At 46.1% G+C, this 21378-nt stretch overlaps 1 protein-coding gene across 1 annotated transcript in view; it reads right to left on the bottom strand.

Annotated features, from left to right (window-relative positions):
* Positions 1 to 21378, bottom strand: part of LOC140389075 (uncharacterized) — an 80640-nt gene that overhangs the window by 52512 nt on the left and 6750 nt on the right. The window contains exons 2-6 of the mRNA XM_072473236.1: positions 14069 to 14329; positions 8701 to 8976; positions 8306 to 8584; positions 6677 to 6796; positions 4921 to 4953 (exon numbers count right to left, since the gene is read on the bottom strand). Coding sequence (XP_072329337.1) covers positions 4921 to 4953; positions 6677 to 6796; positions 8306 to 8584; positions 8701 to 8976; positions 14069 to 14329 — 969 coding nt within the window. The remainder of the gene's footprint in view (positions 1 to 4920; positions 4954 to 6676; positions 6797 to 8305; positions 8585 to 8700; positions 8977 to 14068; positions 14330 to 21378) is intronic.

A 21378-nucleotide genomic window follows, 5' to 3' on the forward strand; every position in this document is an offset into this window, starting at 1 on the left:
GGGGAATCTTATGGAAACAAATAAAATTAGGAAGGAACAGATAAAATGGAAGCAGGGAGGTTGTTCCCACTGGCAGGTGAAACTGGAACTCGGGGCATAGCCTCAAAATAAGATACAGAACTGAGTTAGGGAGGAACTTCTTCACCCAAAGGGTCGTGAATCAGTGGAATCTGTGTAATTCCCTGCCCAGTTAAGCAGTTGGGGCTATCTTGTTAAATGTTTTTAAGGCAAAGATAGATTGATTTTTGAACAGAAAAGGAATAAAAAGTTACAATGAATGGATGGGTAAGTGGAGCTGAGTCCACAAAAAGAGCAGCCATGATGTTATTGAATGGTGGAGCAGGCTCGAGGGACCATATGGCCTACTCCGGCTCCTAGTTCTCATGTTCTTATGTTATTGAATGAATTTAGCAGGTTGGGATCCTGGGGCGAAATTCTCCCCCAACGGTGCGATGTCCGCCGACTGGCGCCAAAAACGGCACCAATCAGACGGGCATCGCGCCGGCCCAAAGGTGCGGAATGCTCCGCATCTTTGGCGGCCTAGCCCTAACATTGAGGGGCTAGGCCGACGCCGGAGAGATTTCCGCCCCGCCAGCTGGCGGAAATGGCGTTTGTTGCCCCGCCAGCTGGCGCGGAAATGCGGCGCACAGTTGGAGGAATCTTCAGGGATGCTTTTTCCCTTGCACTTTCTTATCTTCAACAACTTGTTTGGGTCGAGTGATTAAGTGCGGGAGCGGCAGCGGCCGCTGTCAGTTTCCCGCGCATGCGCAGTGGGGAGAGTCTCTTCCGCCTCCGCCATGGTGGAGGCCGTGGCGGAGGCGGAAGGGAAAGAGTGCCCCCACGGCACAGGCCCGCCCGCGGATCGGTGGGCCCCGATCGCGGGCCAGACCACCGTGGGGGCACCCCCCGGGGTCAGATCGCCCCGCGCCCCCCCCAGGTCCCCGGAGCCCGCCCACGCCACCTGGTCCCGCCGGTAAATACCAGGTTTGATTTACACGGGCGGGACAGGCAATATCTGGGCGGGACTTCGGCCCATCTGGGCCGGAGAATCCAGCGGGAGGTCCCGCCAACCGGCGCGGCCCGATTCCCGCCCCCGCCCAATCTCCGGTACCGGAGACTTCGGCGGGGGAGGGGGCGGGATTCACGGCAGCCAACGGCCATTCTCCGACCCAGCGGGTGGTCGGAGAATGACGCCCCTGATTCTTCAAGTGAGACTTTCTCAAGTAGCGTTTCCATCCAATTTTAGCAATATGGCACCCCGCACAGTTGGAGGAATCTTCAGGGATGCTTTTTCCCTCGCACTTTCTTATCTTCAACAACTTGTTTGGGTCGAGTGATTAACCTGAACTGTGTAAATGTAGTGAGGAAACTCAAGAGAGCCACATTTTATATTGATGGAAACCAGTCTATTTTGAACTTTATCTCAAGTGAAATCAAATGTTCTATAATACAACTTAATACATTTTATAACTAATATGTATTTGTGGAGAGAAAAACAATTCTGGATTTGTTCAATGTTTCACGACAATATTGATCATTGTGGTTTGTAATCATTAAATAATTATCAGTGTTCATCTTTCCTGATTTCACAAGAAAGGTTTAATTAATTCATTCAGCAGCTTGTGACTCTTGGAATGGACACTTGTTGAGGTTCAATTCAATGTGAACTGGCTGAGTTCAGACCAAATGTCAGCATCATTCACTGCTTCCCATCAGCATTGATTCACTTGTTTAGAGAAAAGATGACAGCGAGAGACAGAGGAGAGGAAGATGTCTCCTAACTTTAGTGAATCAAACTTTAACACATTTCCCAATGAGGTGAGGGTGAAGTGTCACCAGCTTCTCAGTAATGAGAAGCGCTGGGCGTCAGGCTGACGCAGTGGTTAGCACTGCTGCCTTCCAGCGGCGAGGACCCTGGTTCAATCCTGGTCCTGGGCCACTGTCCGTGTGGAGTTTGCACATTCTCCCACGTCGGCATGGGTCTCACCCCCACATCCCAAGGATGTGCAGGATAGGATTGGCCACGCGAAGTTGCCCCGTAATTTAAAAAAAGTAATGAAAAGTGTAGAGAACCTCAGTAAGTTAGTGTCTTGGTGAGGAAGGAAGTCACAGAGACTATGAGTGTGAACAGCTCCAGGTGCGAACATATGACCAAGGAGTAGGCCACTCGGCCCCTCGAGCTTGCATAACACTCGGAAACTTTTTGTCTTTCATCTGTTATATTCTACAATCTGACTCCAACAATCTCTCCTGTGATTTACCTTGGACACACAGATGCAGCTCCACAGAAATATAAATCATACACTGATCATCACACCACCCTGTCCAGACACTCCACATAAGAAAGCCCACCTGTAATATCCTGCACGTGACCTACGGGGTGGGAATGATTGACTTTCCTCGTTCCTTGCAGAGTATGAGCTCTCGCACAAGGGGCAGGCGATTCCTATTAATCATTGTATAATAGGTCGGACTGTAAAACACCAGCTAATAGAGGAACCCGGTGGGGATCTACTGGGCAGTATACATAACCATATTGTAAATAAATCAGTTCATTATTTCACTTGGCTTGGGCTCCAGTGACCTTATTAAACTGGCGATTAAATTGGTTTGGTGTCGACTCTGCAACCTACTTGGCTGAGCCACCCCCCTAATGTTATGGACCCAAGTTGGAAACCCACCTATTTCGCTACACAGCTGTTCGGGCATGCCTCTGAGGGAGGAGCTGGCCAGAGTTGATTGGAAGGGGAGCCTAGCAGGGAAGACAGTGGAACAGCAGTGGCAGGAGATTTTGGGGCGTTATTCGGGAGGCACAACAGAAATTCATCCCGAGGAGGAGGAATCATGCCAAGGGGAGGACAAGGCAACCATGGTTGACAAGAGAAGACAAAGACAGCATAAAAGTAAAAGAAAAAGCATACAATGTGGCGAAGATTAGTGGGAAACCAGAGGATTGGGAAGCCTTAAACGCGAGCAGAGGACAACTAAAAACCAATCGGGGAAGAAGATGAAATATGAGTGCAATCTAGCTAGTATTGGTAAGATTTTAGAGTCCATTATTAAATATGAGATTGCGGAGTACTTGGAAGTGCATGATAAAATAGGACTGAGTCAGCACGGCTTCGTCAAGGAGAGGTCATGTCTGACAAATCTGTTAGGGTTTTTTGACGAGGTAACAAGGATGTTAGACAAAGGAGAACCAGTGGATGTGATCTATTTAGATTTTGAGAAGGCCTTTGACAAGGGTCCACAAATGGGACCTCTCCAGTCTGGTGGAGGTGAAAAGAGTCATACAAAGATGGAACTCGCTCACTCCTTTGCTGTCCATAAGGGTACAGAGGGTCAAAATAAATGTGCTGCTGGGTTCCTCTTCATCTCCAAATCATTCCTCACCAGGGCCAACAAACTAATCACGGGCTTCGTCTGGCAGGGGGCGGGGGTGGGGGCGAAATAGTTCCTAGTGGACGTAAGTCTATTTTTCAAAGACGGCGGTAAGTGGGAGGACTAGCTCTACCAAAACCGTCTATTCTACCACTGGGCGGCCAATGCAGAGAGGGTGAGGGAGCCGGAGGCAGACTGGATCCATATGGAATCCTGCCACCAACGAACGGGGCACAGCTGAGAAATACGCGGCTGGTGGCCCGGAGAATGTAGCCCAGAATGCTATTTATTTCACATGTCTGTTTAGAGTGTGATGTTTGATAATATCCGGGAGAGTTCATTACCCGGGGAGGAGGTGGAGTGGTCTTTCTGAAGGATCGGAATGAGGATGGAGCAAGGGTCAGGCAGCTGCTGGGACTCAGGAATGCTTCAGAGGGAAGTGAGACACTAACTGAACTGGAGGGGGAAGGGGAGGGACATTCAGACCAACAGGAGGGTCAGCACCCTGGGTGGGAGGGCAGGGGAAGTGACTCTGTCACTCGGTCTTTGGGGTGTTAATGTGGGGAGTGTCCGGAGTCTGGATGCAGCTTCTCCTCAGCAGCTCCCCAGTGAGCAATTATCAGCTGCTGGACAGGTCTCTGCCACTAGAGGGGGCAGGACACGGGTACGGGGAAGATGCAGGGGGCATTAGGGGGGCAACTCTTGCAGAGTGGACGTCTTTATCTCCCCCCCCTGCCCACTTTGTGACAGAGACCCTCAGGCTCATACAGCGGGGATTTTTAATGTTTAATTTTGACGAAATGTTTATTTTCTCTTATTTAATGAGAATTCTATCTCTAAATTATGAATTGTCTATGTTCTGTTTGAGGTTGTTGTATTTATGCTTCAACCAGGAGTCATTCTAAATGATTTCAACAGTTTTCAAAGTAGAAAAATATCTCATCAACACAAATGTTCTGAAATGTATTGGACATTTTCCTGAGATTTCCATTGTTCAGCAATGACTATCACAAAGTTGTACAATGTCTATTTGCTGCTGTAATAAAATCTCTCTTGTTTCACTCTCCATCCACACTGTTCTTTCCTCTGATTTCCTCGGGGGAGGGAGTGGGGTTTTCTCACTCTCAATGTCCAAATCTACCAGCTCCCAGCTGCTCTGCAGCCTGCCTGACAGCTGCAGTCGGCGTTTCCTCAGCTTCTCCATGAGGCCTGACTCCAGGGACATCCATGTTGGCATCCTCCATTCCATCCATTTCCGGAACAATCTGCAACTGGATTGTCCTCTCCACCCACTCACATGTTAAATATCCTTCAATCTTCAGTCAGGTAACATTTGATCAAGTAACATTTGATCAACATGATTTACACTTAATGATTTCTAAAGTCAGATCAAACATGTCAAATTATATTAAATTGCATCAGATGATGTTTGCCCAGAAGTCATAAGCATTTAAAACGTTTTAATAACTTGTTCATGTGTGGAATGCATATAAAATCTAAAATATTTAATTATCAACAATCTGTCCCTCAGTCACTGACTGGGAGCTGTTGTGTAGATCACACTCGGCGAATCTGCAGAAGTAAAATAAATGTCGGTTAGAATGGGGAATAATCCATTATCAGAGAGTGAGAACACAGTAAGTGTGAGGGAATGGAGATTGTGTGAGAAACACTCATTCCCACACTCCCCTCCATCCTTACACTTTATAGAGATCCTGTAGATCTCTTCCATTCCATCCATATTCAGTAGGTGAGGATGTGAGTGTGTGTGGTGGGTTTAATGATCAATATTAGACCTGGTCTGGGCTGATCACACAAAGGAAGATCAGACCAGGAACAAGATGTGTTTATACATGTATCTGTGTGTGGGAATTAAATCAGCTTATTCAACACAGTGTTCTGTACTCCCAGTACTGGAGATTCCCCACACTCACTGTCCCCTCAGTTCTACATTCCCCTCTCTCTCACTCTCCCCTCTCAGTGTCCTGTACTCCCAGTACTGGAGATTCCCCCACACTCACTGTCCCCTCAGTTCTACATTCCCCTCTCTCTCGCTCTCCCCTCTCAGTGTCCTGTACTCCCAATACTGGAGATTCCCCACACTCACTCTGTCCCCTCAGTGCTACATTCCCCTCTCTCTCACTCTCCCCTCGCTGTGTCCTGTACTCCCAGCACTGGAGATTCCCCCACACTCACTCTGTCCCCTCAGTTCTACATTCCCCTCTCTCTCACTCTCCCCTCACAGTGTCCTGTACTCCAAGTTCTGGAGATTCCCCACACTCACTCTGTCCCCTCAGTTCTACATTCCCCTCTCTCTCACTCTCCCCTCTGTGTCCTCTACTCCCAGTACTGGAGATTCCCCACACTCACTCTGTCCCCTCAGTTCTACATTCCCCTCTCTCTCACTCTCCCCTCTCAGTGTCCTGTACTCCCAGTACTGGAGATTCCCCCACACTCACTCTGTCCCCTCAGTTCTACATTCCCCTCTCTCTCACTCTCCTCTCTCAGGGTTTTGTACTCCCAGTACTGGAGATTCCCCACACTCACTCTGTCCCCGCAGTTCTACATTCCCCTCTCTCTCACTCTCCCCACTCAGTGTCCTGTACTCCCAGTACTGGAGATTCCCCACACTCACTCTGTCCCCTCAGTTCTACATTCCCCTCTCTCTCACTCTCCCCTCTCAGTGTCGTGTACTCCCAGTACTGGAGATTCCCCCACACTCACTCTGTCCCCTCAGTTCTACATTCCCCTCTCTCTCACTCTCCCCTCTCAGGGTTTTGTACTCCTAGTACTGGAGATTCCCCACACTCACTCCGTCCCCTCAGTTCGACATTCCCCTCTCTCTCACTCTCTCCTCTCAGTGCCCTGTCCTTCCAGTACTGGAGATTCCCCACACTCACTCCGTCCCCTCAGTTCTACATTCCCCTCTCTCTCACTCTCCCCTCTCAGTGTCCTGTACTCCCAGTATTGGAGATTCCCCACACTCACTCTGTCCCCTCAGTTCTACATTCCCCTCTCTCTCACTCTCCCCTCTCAGGGTTTTGTACTCCTAGTACTGGAGATTCCCCACACTCACTCCGTCCCCTCAGTTCGACATTCCCCTCTCTCTCACTCTCCCCTCTCAGTGCCCTGTCCTTCCAGTACTGGAGATTCCCCACACTCACTCTGTCCCCACAGTTCTACATTCCCCTCTCTCTCACTCTCCCCTCTCAGTGTCCTGTACTCCCAGTACTGGGGATTCCCCCACACTCACTCTGTCCCCTCAGTTCCATGTTCCAATCTCTCGGATTCTTACCTCTTCGATGTATGTACCCGATGATCATTCCAATTATTCCGAATGTAACAGCCAGTGCCAGGATCAGTGGGACCATTATAATTACAAGTTGATGGTGTCGCACACTGTTATCCGGTATTTCTGAAACATTGGAAAAGGATCAGGATTTTCTCCTTGTACCCGGACTCCTTACCTTCTGGAATTCCACCTGGACCAGGTCCACAGACACTCCCTTATCCGCCTGTGAGGTGAGTCAGACAAGAGCTCCCCTCCACAAATCCATCTCCTAATATCTGCCAATTCTTGTGCGATCCACCCAATGGGGACAGAGTCCTGGAACGCACAATTAGCCGGGTGTTGCCTGGTGCTCGGAGGGTCGTGCAGCACCCAACTATCAAATGCCCATTGGGGCGAACGGGGCCCACAGCGGGGATTGCATGGCTCAGGCCGTACTTAGCCCCATTCCCTGTACTGAGGTACTCGGCTCTCCGGAACGCCTCAGATCATGGAAAGATCCTGACCCCATTTTCAATTCCCATCTCTTGAGCCCCAATTCAACCCCCAAACCCCTCCCAATCCCGAGTCATGTATACGAGGGTCCTGGGCAATGCCAGGCTGGCACCAGTAGTGCCAAGACACCACCCTACCCAGTGGGAATGTATCTGGGTGTCTCTGAAACCCTGGGAGACCCCCACGAGTGCTATTCCATCTAGTCTCCATTTGTGGGGACCAGCACTGAACAACTCTCGTCTGAGGTCGCCAAGGTTAGGGGGTTAGATTTCGGGAACGCATATTAAAGTGTGACTAGGGGGCAGCACGGTGGCGCAGTGGATTAGCACTGTTGCCTCACGGCGCCGAGGTCCCAGGTTCAATCCCGGCTCTGGGTCACTGTCCGTGTGGAGTTTGCATATTCTCCCCGTGTTTGAGTGGGCTTTGCCCCCACAACCCAAAAATGTGCAAGCTAGGTGGATTGGCCACGCTAAATTGCCCCTTAATTGGAAAGGCGTGGGGGGGTAGACCCCGTGGGTGATACCCCGCGGCATCTACCGGTTGTGCCGCGCTGCATTTCGGACGCAATGCAGCCGGTAGATCTCGGCCAAAGGGTCGGGAATTTAATCTCTGGACATATGTGAAGCCTTTTCTTTGAGCTGGATTCTCTCAGTTCTGAGGACAGGTTATATAAAGCGGACATGTCCTCAGAACTGAGAGAATCCAGTATTGTATTTCCTTGTGTTTAACAGGGTGAAGGAGGATCTGATCCAGATGTTTAAAATGATAAAGGGAGTCGATAGGGTCGATACAGAGAAACTATTTTCCCTGGTGGTGGAATCTGGAACAAGAGAGCATCATCTTCACATTAGGCTGAGGACATTGAGGAGTGAGATCAGGAAGCAATTCCTCACAAAAAGGGCAGTGGAAATCTGGAACTCTCTCCACCAAAAGGCTGTGGGATCTGGGGATTAACGGACATCTTCCAGACTGAGATAGAGAGAGTTTTATTGGGTCAGAGCAGCGAGAGATATGGAGCAATAGTGGCTAAATGGAGCTGAGGGACAGATCAGTCAGGATGTGAATGAATGGTGGAACAGAGTCAAGGGGCTGAATGGCCTCATCCTGTTACACACACAAATATCCAGTCCAGTTCCTTACCCCACTGATGGAGCTTGGGCTCTGCCAGGCTGCTGTGTTGAATTTGACAGGAGTATTGATCCTCATCCCCAGCATTTATTTCAATCTCTTTCTGGATCTGATGGCTCCCATCGTGGTTCGGTCGAACCCCCGAGGATAGTGTCTCAGACATTACCTCTCCATTCCTTAGCCAGGTCACCTCGATGTCTACAGGATAAAACCCAGTGACCAGGCAGGAGAGAGTGAGCGGCTTGTACTGACTATTGGGCTCACTTCTGGAGATGAAGACTTCAGGCTGAACTGTAACGGGAAAGGGTGAAAACACAAACAATAGACAGACACTGAATGGAATGGGAGACCGGTTTGATAGATCAGTGAAGTTAGATCAGAACATGGATCAAAACTGAAATCAATACCTTTCCGTCCAAAATACTCCTTTGAAGCTTCTAAATATCTGTTTAAATTCTGGACACCTACTACTTCCATACTCCACTCCCAATATTTGTTCCAGGATTGATCCAAATCCCATTTCTCTTTGGTCTTCACTGCGATGTGATTGGATGCGACCCATCTCATTCTGTCTGGTTCTAAACTAATATAATCCTTTCCATCAAATCCAACTCTCATCGATCTCTTCATGGAGCCGTCTTCAGTGACCTCGACAATCGTTATCCATTGATAAATGTGGATTCCTGTCAGAGAGTGAATGAGCAATGTTCAGTGAACTGATCATTAAAGTGAAGAACGTACATTGCTTGTTGGCAAAACCTGAACCCATGGAATAAGATAGGCAGCAGCAGGATGTAAACTGAACTGGATAAGAGGTAGAAATCAGAGTTAAGAATATAAGATGATGCAGCAAGTAGGCTACATACATCCTCAAACATACTGCACCATTCAATATGATGATGACTGAACTTCATTTTCCCATCCTCTCCCAATGGATATTGTTACCAAGGCCTGGTCAGATCCCAACAGTGGCTAAGATACGAGAACAGAACCTCAATGTATTTTTGATTAGTTTTACTGTGCGGAAAGATCGATTCGCTCCAGGAGTGATTGCATAAGAAATGGGGCTTGGTTATTTTTTACAAACAAAAACTTTATTAAAACAAAAGAAACAATATTTAAACTTTTAACCTTCAAACCTGGAAAGAACTTGTATCTTTTAGCAGCAACACACAATATTGCATTGAACAGCATTTAAAATGAACTTACAGCTCTCAACTCCACTTATACAGGCAGGCAACAAAGATACTTGCATGTACAGATTATATTCCTGTTGCTCGAGTAGCTGTAGCTCCTGCAGACCCCTTTCTGAAAGCCTGTCTCTCTGGCAGCGTTTTATGACCTCTCTTGGTGGCTTTCCAAATCCTTCTGTCTCCATCTGTTCAAAAATAATTATTTTCTCTTGCTCAGCTCTGTTCAGCATCTCAAACCATGGTTCTGTCCTGGGGTGTCCAGACTTGAACTCACCATTGCTATCTGGACTTTTGATTGCCCGGTCCCGTTTCAACAAATAAATAGGACCATGCTATGAATATGCAATTAACCTCCAACTTACAGACAAAAGAGGCAATCAGGCTCTGTAATGGGCTAATAGCTGGTCAGGTCAGAGTCTCCCTATCATAACAATATCTTCCATCACACTGCTGATTTGTGCCTTGTAGATGGTGGACAGGCTTTGGAGAGTCAGGAGGTGAGTTACTTGCTGCTCTTTTAGCCACAACATGTATATGGCTAGTCCAGCTCAGTTTCTGATCAATGGTAACCCTCAGGCTGTTATTACTGGGGAGTCAGTAATGGTAATGCCGTTGAATGCCAAATAGGAAATAGTTGGATTCTCACTTGTAGGAAATGGTCATTGCCTGGCACTTGTGTGGTGCAAAAGTAACTTGCCACTTGTGAGCCCAAGACTAGATGCTATCCAGGTTTTGCTACATTTGGACATGGACTGTTTCAGCATTTGAGGAGTAGTGAATGGTGCTGAATATTGTGCAGTCATCAGCCAACATCCCCACTCCTAATCTTACGATGGAAGGAAGATCACTGATGAAGCTGCTGGCAGTGGTTCGACCTAGAACACTATCACAAGGAACTTCTGCAGTGATGCTCTGGAACGGAGATGACTAACCTCCAACAAACACAACTATCTTCCTTTGTGCTGGGTATGATTCCAAACAGTGTCTTCTGCTATTTCTTGGTATCACGTGGAGGCCCCGCCTTCTGAACCTTGCCCCTCGTCTGAGATGTGGTGACCCGGAGGTTAAATCACTATCAGTCAGCTCTCCCCCTCAAAAGGGAAAGCAGCCTATGATCATCTGGAACAATCTGACTTTACTAACGCTAATTTCACTGACTGCTTCAGCCCTCATTAACATGTTCTGTACAGTGCATCATAAGGACATGGTGACACGAAATTCATATTCCCGCAGAAATATTCAATTCTTACAACCCAGATAAACTGCACGATCTTTTCCATTCTGTCAAAGAAGTCGAAGACTTTTTCCTGCCCGACTGCATGACGTTACTTAAACTAATAGGCGAGATCTTCCTGCTGTTCACCTCGGCGGGATCTTTTGGTCCCACCAATGGCAGACCTACGCCATGGGTTTCCCGGCGGTGAGGGGTGCATTCAACGGAAAACCCCTTTGGCAACAGCGGGAGCAGAAGATCCAGCCACTAGCCGATGGCGAGCTTCCTCTGCCGCCATGAAACACATGGCAGGTTGCATGGAAAAGTCCGTCCTCGGATTTCATAAAGACGTGCAATTGGGTTCTCTTTTATCAACAGCCGCCTGAGAAACAACAAGGAATAGTTGAACGACATCATTCTTCACTGGTAGTGAGAAGAGTTAGAGCCCTCAGGTATCTGTGTGTGGCACAATTTGTGCGGCACAATGGCACAGTAGTTGCTTCATTGTTGCTTCACAGCGCCAGGGACCCGGGTTCAATTTCCGGCTTGGGTCACTGTCTGGGCATATTCTGCACGTTCTCCCCGTGTCTGCATGGGTTTCCTCCCACAAATCCCGAAAGACGTGCTGCTAGGTGAATTGGACATTCTGAATTCTCCATCAGAGCACAGGTACCGGAGTGTGGCGACGAGGGGATTTTTACAGTAACTTCATTGCAGTGTTAATGTAAGCCTCCTTGTAACACTATTAAAGATTATTATTATTAAGAGGCCAGAGCACAGAGATTGAATGCAGTTGCATCTGTGTTTTCCTTGATCGACAAATCTGAAGATTCCATTGATTGTTGCTTCTCACGACAATATATTTCCGATATCAATGATGCAACACAACTTTATCACAATATTTCAATCCCTCAACAATCTGAAAAAGCACCAAGATAGGGTGCAATAATAGACAAGTAGACAAATGACAAGATTAAAGTCAATGGAAAAGTCTTTTCAGCATCATGTGCCATGTAAAACAGGTTACTGATTCACTAGGAGTTCATTCCGCACTCCCGTCCTGGTAATTTTGCCTCACAAAGGCTGTTCAATAAACTTCCATTAACAACAAAATAAACAGAACACCAGACTCTGTTCGCAAGCTAATTATGGATGACAAAGGCCAAACAGCCCAGCTCATCTCATCCATCAAATTACATGCAAACCTGTGTATTAGGAGCAGGAGTAGGCCATTCGGTCCCTCAGGACTGCTCTCTCATTTGATATTGTTGCCCACATTACAGCAGTGACTGCTACAACTCAAAAGTACTCAATTAGTTGGAGGCCCAATGCTGATTCTCTCAGGATAATTAATGACATAGCAATCAACTGATGTTAGGAAAGTGGCTACAAAGGAATCACTACAGTTACAAAACATTGCAACTCTGTAGCAGATACAACCCTACCAATCATACTTTTCTGGTACCACAATATACCATAAATGGCATCTGCCCATTTTACACTCACGACATTATCCCCAGGATTTGGCAATAAGACGTGAGCCAGCAGTTCAGTAAAAATTGTTGATCTGAATTTTCCTGAGAAGATTCATACATGGTACAAAAACTCAGTAAGGCCTGAACTCAAGAACAGGATTTCTTCCCTTTCCCCGAAGCTGCCATGCAATTTGCATTGTACACTGTGAATTTACAGTCAATCTGGGGTGAACCTAAGACCGTGCAAAGATTTATAAAATCTTTCTTTCGGTAATCTCAGGGTGAAAAACAGGGCTTTATTTCCCAGATTTTTTAAGGATAATAAACAGGGTGAGAGGGGAGTCAACATCCTGTTTTACATCAATCTCCATGTTCAGTTCCTTACATTTATATTGATGAGTCCAAGATTCTCGAGCCTCTGGTACACCCACACAGAATGTTATCAGAATTGTGTCTCCTTTGGACATAGTGACAATTTAGAAACTGCTGTTTATACACTACTTTAAATACAAATAGGAATTTTGAGGCAGCGTACCAGGTTTAATTTTGTTGTGCTAAATCTTTAAGTGATGACCCACCCCAAACCCCCAGCCCACCTCACATATTATACCCCTCTGCCCCATAAAACCCCAACCCCTCACCTCAACCCTCATCCACCACTCCTCGCGAAGGTCCCATTAGATCACGCGAGGCGTGGCGAGCTGGTATAGAACATAGAACATAGAAAATACAGCACAGAACAGGCCCTTCGGCCCACAATGTTGTGCCGAACCTTTGTCCTAGATTAATCATAGATTATCATTGAATTTACAGTGCAGAAGGAGGCCATTCGGCCCATTGAGTCTGCACCGGCTCTTGGAAAGAGCACCCTACCCAAACTCAACACCTCCACCCAACACCAAGGGCAATTTTGGACACTAAGGGCAATTTATCATTGGCCAATTCACCTAACCTGCACATCTTTGGACTGTGGGAGGAAACCGGAGCACCCGGAGGAAACCCACGCAGACACGGGGAGGACGTGCAGACTCCGCACAGACAGTGACCCAAGCCGGAATCGAACCTGGGACCCTGGAGCTGTGAAGCAATTGTGCTGTCCACAATGCTACCGTGCTGCCCTTATTGTATATCCCGGAAGAGACCTCTCCCGTCACCGACTTTCCTAGTCGCTCCCCATTTCAGGCGGGACGTGGCCAGTAGATCACACCCAGAGCTTCTGACGTGTTCCCAAATCCAGTATCATTCAACGGTTAATCACTATAACATTGATGCAGTGAATGCACAACCACAATTCCACTCTCTTCAGTTAGTGCGGCAGTACAAATGGTTAATCAGTCATGGTGTGAGCAGGAATATCACAATCTCCTCCCACATGCACTTGTGCTCAGTCGTGTTAATATGTTGATAATTCTCCTCACATTCCCCATCCACGAGTGACTGCTTCTGTCCTCGATAATCTTCAATCCCTTATCTCACGGAGAGATTTCTTGCAGAGATTCCCATTCCCCTTTCACACTGTCTCCTGGATTCATATTGTCCGTTCTGTAATCCTGGAGAAGATCAATCTCACCCCATATATATCAATACACATTGAGACACAAGAAGTCAGCAAATTCCCAAAAGGTTGCCCTTTCCTGGACGATCTCAACCGTCTCACCATATTCTCAACTTGTTCATTCACAAACCCATCTCTTCATCTTCATCAACGTCAACACAACTTTGTAACAGTCTCAATCAGAATAGGGAGGAGGAACAGACGAACCCTCCATGTCCTTGATTCATGGTCCCACTGTACACCCCAGTGTCACAGTCTACAGTATGACTGTGGCTGGGTACCTGTCTGACACACATTAAACAGGAGAGTTACTGGGAGATTCCACATCGCTGATCTTACCGGATGTCTGGTTTGTGTTCTTCATCATTATACTCAGACTCTCCCCCGCCATGTCGGATTGTTTGTTGCTGAGATCAGTGAGACGCTCCCAGAATTCCTCATTGATAGTGTCTGCCACAGTTTGCAGCCTGGGGATAGTCCGTCGACTGTTACTGTCATGATAATTAACTTGAACTCCATTGATCATCGCAGCTTTTGAAACCTGGGGAAAACCTCTGATTCCGGAGACCGCCGTGTATATCACAGTCAATGAGTTAGTGTCTGTAAAACAAACAATTAAAGAGCAGCTCAGTGAACATAGAACATAGAACATTACAGCGCAGTACAGGCCCTTCGGCCCTCGATGTTGCGCCGACCTGTGAAACCACTCTAAAGTCCATCTACACTATTCCCTTATCGTCCATATGTCTATCCAATGACCGTTTGAATTCCCTTAGTGTTGGCGAGTCCACTACTGTTGCAGGCAGGGCATTCCACGCCCTTACTACTCTCTGAGTAACGAACCTACCTCTGACATCTGTCTTATATCTATCTCCCCTCAATTTAAAGCTATGTCCACTCGTGCTAGACATCACCATCCGAGGAAAAAGGCTCTCACTGTCCACCCTATCCAATCCTCTGATCATCTTGTATGCCTCAATTAAGTCACCTCTTAACCTTCTTCTCTCTAACGAAAACAGCCTCAAGTCCCTCAGCCTTTCCTCATAAGATTTTCCCTCCATACCAGGCAACATTCTGGTAAATCTCCTCTGCACCCTTTCCAATGCTTCCACATCCTTCCTATAATGCGGCGACCAGAATTGCACGCAATACTCCAAATGCGGCTGCACCAGAGTGTTGTATAGCTGCAACATGACATCATGGCTCCGAAACTCAATCCCTCTACCAATAAAAGCTAACACACCGTACGCCTTCTTAACAACCCTCTCAACCTGGGTGGCAACTTTCAGGGATCTATGTACATAGACACCGAGATCTCTCTGCTCATCCACACTACCAAGAATCTGACATTAGCCCAGTACTCTGTCTTCCTGTTATTCCTTCCAAAATGAATCACCTCACACTTTTCTGCATTAAACTACATTTGCCACCTCTCAGCCCAGCGCTGCTGCTTATCTATGTCCCTTTGTAATTTGTAACATCCTTCCGTACTGTCCACAACTCCACCGACTTTAGTGTCATCTGCAAATTTACTCACCCATCCTTCTACGCCCTCCTCCAGGTCATTTATAAAAATGACAAACAGCAGTGGCCCCAAAACAGATCCTTGTGGTACACCACTAGTAACTGGACTCCAGTCTGAACATTTCCCATCAACCACCACCCTTTCTCTTCTTCCAGCTAGCCAATTTCTGATCCAAACTGCTAAATCACCCTGAATCCCATGCCTCCGTATTTTCTGCAGTAACCTACCGTGGGGAACCTTATCAAATGCTTTACTGAAATCCATATACACCACATCAACTGCTTAACCCTCATCCACCTGTTTGGTCACCTTCTCAAAGAACTCAATAAGGTTTGTGAGGCACGACCTACCCTTCACAAAACCGTGTTGACTATCTCTGTTGCAAAACCGTGTTGACTATCTCAGGTCACAACAGTTGCAAAGATTCCGGGGATAAAGAACTGTAGCTGTGAGGATTGATTGGAGAGGTTGGGTCTGTTTTATTTGGAGAAATGAAGGCTGAGAGGAAACCTGATGTAGGTAATCAAGATGCTGAGGGGCACGGACAGGGTAAAGAGTGGAAAATGTTCTCACTCAAGAGAACATCAAGAATGAGAGGGCACGGATTGAAAATAATGGACAAAAGGAGTAGAAGTGATGTGAGGAAAATGCTTTCACCCAGAGGGTGGTTGACGTCTGGAATGAACTTCCTGAGGGGGTGCTGGAGGTTTTATTGAGGTGTACAAAAGGAAATTGGAATTCTATCTGAAAAGAAAGAATGGACAAGATTACAAGGATAAGGCAGGGGAGTGGGACTAGGTACAATGTACTTTCAGAGAGCCTGTTCAGACTCGATGGGTCAAATGGCCTTCTTCTGCACTGTAAAGATTCTGTGACACACACTGTTACGGACAGGGTGAGAGAATTTCTGAAATCTCAGTTCCCTTCCCAACCTTCTGTAATCAGTGAACCTTTAACAACAACAGGTGTGGACAATCTATACAAGCAGCAGCAAGCTTCTTGTGAGTTTAAAGAAAGAAAGATGGTTTCATAATTTACCACTCACCATGAAATGCACTCACTCTAGAGGGAATACAAATAGACTCAAGCAAAGTCTAGTTAAAGAAAATAATGCAAGTTTACATGTTATCAGCAAAAGGAACAGTTCATAACTCATGTGATTCTCATGCTCTGGAAAATATGCATTGTAGTTGTGATGAAAAGATGTCCTCACACCTGAAGATATATAGTTTGGGTGAATCAACAGTTGAAGACGAATATCACAGTCATTGCCAGGGTTCTCTCAAGGGCAGCACGGTGACACAGTGGTTAGCACTGCTGCCTCACAGCGCCAGGGACCCGAGTTCAATTCCGGCCTTGAGTGACTGTCTGTGTGGAGTTTGCACTTGCTCTCTGTGTCTGCGTGGGTTTTGTCCGGGTGCTCTGATTTCTTCCCACAGTCCAAAGATGTGCAGGTTAGGTGGGGTTACGGGGGTAGGGCAGGTGGGTAGGATGCTCTTTCAGAGGGTCAATGCAGACTCGACAAGCTGAATGGCCACCTTCTGTAGGAATTCTATGTTTCTAGGTCAGTTTCCAAAGATTTGCAGGTTTGTGGGGTTACAGGGACATGGTGGGGGAGTGGGCCCAGGTAGAATGCTCTTTTGTCGGGTCAGTGCAGACTCGATGGGCAGAACATCCTCATTCTGCACTGTAGGGATTCTATGGTTCTATGACTTTCTGCAGGTCACAAAGCTTATAGTCTCAGTACCGGGAGTTCAGTCTGCTGTATTATTGTCCTGAAGTGGCACAGGATTGGAGACCTTACATTATAGCCTCCGGGTCTAAAGGCATTGATGTTATTGTCCTTTCTATCCTAGCTTTCTGCAGACAGCATTTAGAGATTAAAAGGAGACAAACATGGCTCCTTTCTCACAATTCCTTTTTGAAATTGTGGTCACATTGGGACAATCAGCCACATCCTGGTTTATTGTTTTCACACATTCATCCTGAGGAGGTTATAATGATGATCTTCCTTATTTCAAAAAAGGCCCATTCAAATCGGCAATGTCTTTCGATGGTCTCAGCATTAGTGTGGTTGGCAGCTGTTTACCAGTGATAGAACATTTTGTCTATTAGACAGTGAGTCACTTTTTAAATTCCCAGGGCAGGTCATCTGACCTTGAGTGATCGATCACCTTTGTAGCACATTGCTCACTTTTTAAAGGGAATGCCAACTCCTAAATATCCACATTGGATAAAGCTCGTGCAGGAGGCAACATCTGTCATGGATTGAAGATTGGCTAACAGGCAGAGAGCAGGAATAAGCGGGTCATTCTCATGTAGACAGGCTGTGGCTAGTGGGGTACCGTAAGAATCAGTACTTAGGGCCCAGCTGGTCACAATATATATCAATGATTTGCATAAGGAGATGAAATATAATATTTCCAAGTTTGCAGGTGACTCAAAGTTAGGTGGGGATGTACATTGTGAGGAAGATGTAAAATGGCTACAGGAGGATTTAGACAGACCGAGTGAATGGGCAAGAACATGGCAGATGGAATATAATGTGGAATAAAGTGAGGTCATCCATTTTGGTCGAAGTAACAGATGTGCAGAGTATTTCCTAAATGTTAAGAAATTAGAAAGTGTAGACGTACAAAGTCACTGAAGGCTAGCGTACAGGTGCAGCACGCTATGAGGAAGGCAAAGGGAGTCGTACGGTGGTACAGAGGTTAGCACTGCTGCCTCACAGCGCCAGGGATCCAGGTTCGATCCCGACCTCGGGTTACTGTCTGTGTGGAGTTTGCACTTTCTCCCCGTGTCTGCGTGGGTTTCCTCCGGGTGCTCCGGTTTCCTCTCACAGTCCAAAGATGTGCAGGTTAGGTGCATTGGTCATGCTAAATTGCCCCTTAGTGTGCAAAAAGGTTAGGTGGGGTTACGGGGATAAGGCAGGGGTGTGGGTGAATTGCTCTTTTGAAGGGAGTGCGCAAACTGGGCTGAATGGCCTCCTTCTGCACTATAGGGAATTCTATGAATGTTAGCATTGAGCGCAAGAGGATTTGAGTACAGGAGTAGTGATGATTTGCTTCAACGGTATCGGAGCTTAGACTCCACCGGGAGTACTGTGCAGCTTTGGTCAGCCTATCTCACAAAGGATATTATTGCCACAGACAAAGAGCTGTGAAGATTAGCCAGACTTGTTCCGGGGATGGTGGGACTGGTCTAATAAAGAGAGATGGGAAAACTGGGCCTGTATTTCCTGAGCCACTCGGGATCGTGGGGAGGAGAAATTTCTGCACACAGAGGGTTGTGAATTTTTAGAATTCCCTACCCCAGAGGGTTATGGAGCTTCAGTCATTTAGTGTGCGTAAAGTAGAGATTGATAGATTTCTGATTGACAATAATGTGGAGGGATTTTGGGCATAAAAGACATTGAAGTGTCTGATCAGCCACGATCGTATTAAATGGCAGTCAGGCTCGACGGGCTAATGACCTCCTCTTGTTACTATATTCCCTGTGTTCCTCTATTGAAAGTTAGGAATATAACATGTATGTACTGGGCTCACACCCCCCCACTGCTGGGGAATAATGAAACTGGGATTACAATTCCTTCCATTGTTTCTCTTGGAACCATGAAGAGCTCAACCCACTATCTCCACTCATTCATGATATAGCTGGATCGCAGGTGGGAGTGATGCCTACTGTGGTTGATAAGCCAGTGGAAAATCAGACAACTGAAGTGTTGAAGGACGAATATCTTGGGATTTTTCCGGATTGTGTAGTAACAAGATTGCAAAGTCACAGGTTAAGACAAGAGGAGAAATCAAAGAGTGAAGATAAAGTTGAAGTGCAATTATCAGAAACGATTTTTGATCAGATGGTTGGAAAAGAACAAGAACAGGTGGAGATGAGGCGGCTATTCTTAGTTCAGGAAAATTGGCGGAGTTACAAAAGAAAGATATAGAAATAAAACGGATGTATCAGAAAGCGTACACGGAAGAGGAATCTGAGTGCATACCAGAATGTTAGTACCGTAAAAATGATGTCTTGATGAGAAAATGGACTTACATATTCAGTCATTGGAAATTGATTTTCTTTTTACATGATTACCGCACGACACTGAACTAAATCCCTTTCTTCACCCCCCCTTATAATGCATCATGCATGAGTGACCTTTCTCAAGATGAATCTGATTTTATTAATAAAGATGAAAAATGGGCAGAGGTTCATCAAGTGGTACTGCCAGCAGGGTATAGAAAGGAGGTGATGCGAGTAGCACATGAGGTACCAGTGGGAGGTCATTTGGGAATAAGGAAAACCCAAGCTAAAATCCAAAAACATTTTTATTGGCCTGGACTACATAAAGATGTAGTTACATTTTGTTGATCATGTCACACATGGCAAGTGATAGGGAAACCTCAAGCAGTGATAAAACCAATGCTCCGAATAACTATTCCAGCATTTGAGGAACCTTTTACAAGAGTCTTAATTGATTACGTAGGTCCGCTTCCTAAAACGAAAAGTGGGAATCAATATCTTTTGACTATAATGGATGTGTCTACTAGGTTTCCAGAGGCCATTCCAGTACGTAATATTACAGCTAAAAAGATTGTGGAGGAGTTACTTAAATTCTTTACTATATATGGACTACCCACAGAAATACAATTGGATCAAGGATCAAATTTACCTCAATGTTACTCAAGGAAGTTAAGGATAGCTTAGGAATAAAACAATTTAAATCAATTGTGTACCATCCAGAATCACAGGCAGCATTCGGAAGGGGGCATCAGACATTAAAGACAATGTTGAGGGCTTATTGTCAAGATTATCCAGAGGATTGGGATAAAGGAATTCCATTCGTACTGTTTGCAATTAGGGATGCACGTAATGAGTCAACCAAATGCAGTCCTTTTGAACTAAATGTTGGTCATGAGGTAAGAGGACTACTTAAATTGATTAAGGAAAAATTAGTGAGTGAACAGTCGTAACTTACATTATTGGATTACATGTCAAATTTTAGGGAACGATTAAATAGAGCAGGTGAATTGGCTAGACAACATTTAAAAGTTGCACAACATGTGATGAAATGGGCAGCAGATAAGAAAGCAAAAGTTCGTAATTTTGCCAGTGGAGATAAAGTTTTAGTATTGTTACCAGTGGTAGGTGAACCTTTAAAAGCAATATTTTGTGGACCTTATCAGATTGAAAGGAAATTAAGTGAGGTGAATTGTGTGGTAAGAATGCCGGATAGAAGGAAAACTCACCGAGTGTGTCATGTGACTATGCTTAAAAGGTACTTTGAAAGGGAAGGAGGGCAAAAGGAGGTTTTAATGATTCTAACTCAAAGTGAAGAACCAAATCCAGATGACTCTGAATTTGGCATCCCTCAAATTAAATTGGAAAACAAGGATGTTCTTAAAAATTGGGATAAATTGTTGAGTTACCTTCCAAAGGAAAAACAAACTGACTTTAAGAGTTATTGATATCACATGGGCAGGTTTATGGAGATAAGTTGGGAAGTACTAAAATGGTTATACATGATGTAGATGTGGGAAATGCTGTTCCAATTAAATAACATCCATATAGACTTAACCCTTTAAAACTGGCACAGGTTAACAAAGAAATTGAAAGTATGCTTAAAAATGGCATAATTAAAGTGGGTTGCAGCTGGGTTGCAGTGGGGCTGGTTTAGCAAGGGGATGGTTTAACACAGAGGGCTAAACAGCTGGCTTGTAATGCAGAACAAGGCCAGCAGCGCGGGTTTAATTCCCATACCGGCCCCCCCAAACAGGCGCCGGAATGTGGCAACTAGGGACTTTTCACAGTAACTTCATTGAAGCCTACTTGTTACAATAAGCAATTATTATTATTATTTCTCCCCAATTCACTTTCATGTGTTGGAGCCAGTCGCGCCCCATTAAGTTTGGACCCTGACGACCTACGCCGACAAGTGGGAGCTGGGTCGACTGCCGCCCATATGCCACCAGAGACACCGTGGTCCCCTTGACTTTTAGCACCTCTCCTGTGTAAGTGGCTAACTAAGCCACAGTGTTCTTCAACCTCAATGTCTGGACCCAGTCTTGCAAGTAATGATAAACCTGGTCCTTTGTAACAGTCGTTGGAGCCCCGGTGTCTACTTCCATCT

This window comes from Scyliorhinus torazame, chromosome 14, assembly GCF_047496885.1.
Source record: "Scyliorhinus torazame isolate Kashiwa2021f chromosome 14, sScyTor2.1, whole genome shotgun sequence".
NCBI lineage: Eukaryota > Metazoa > Chordata > Chondrichthyes > Carcharhiniformes > Scyliorhinidae > Scyliorhinus > Scyliorhinus torazame.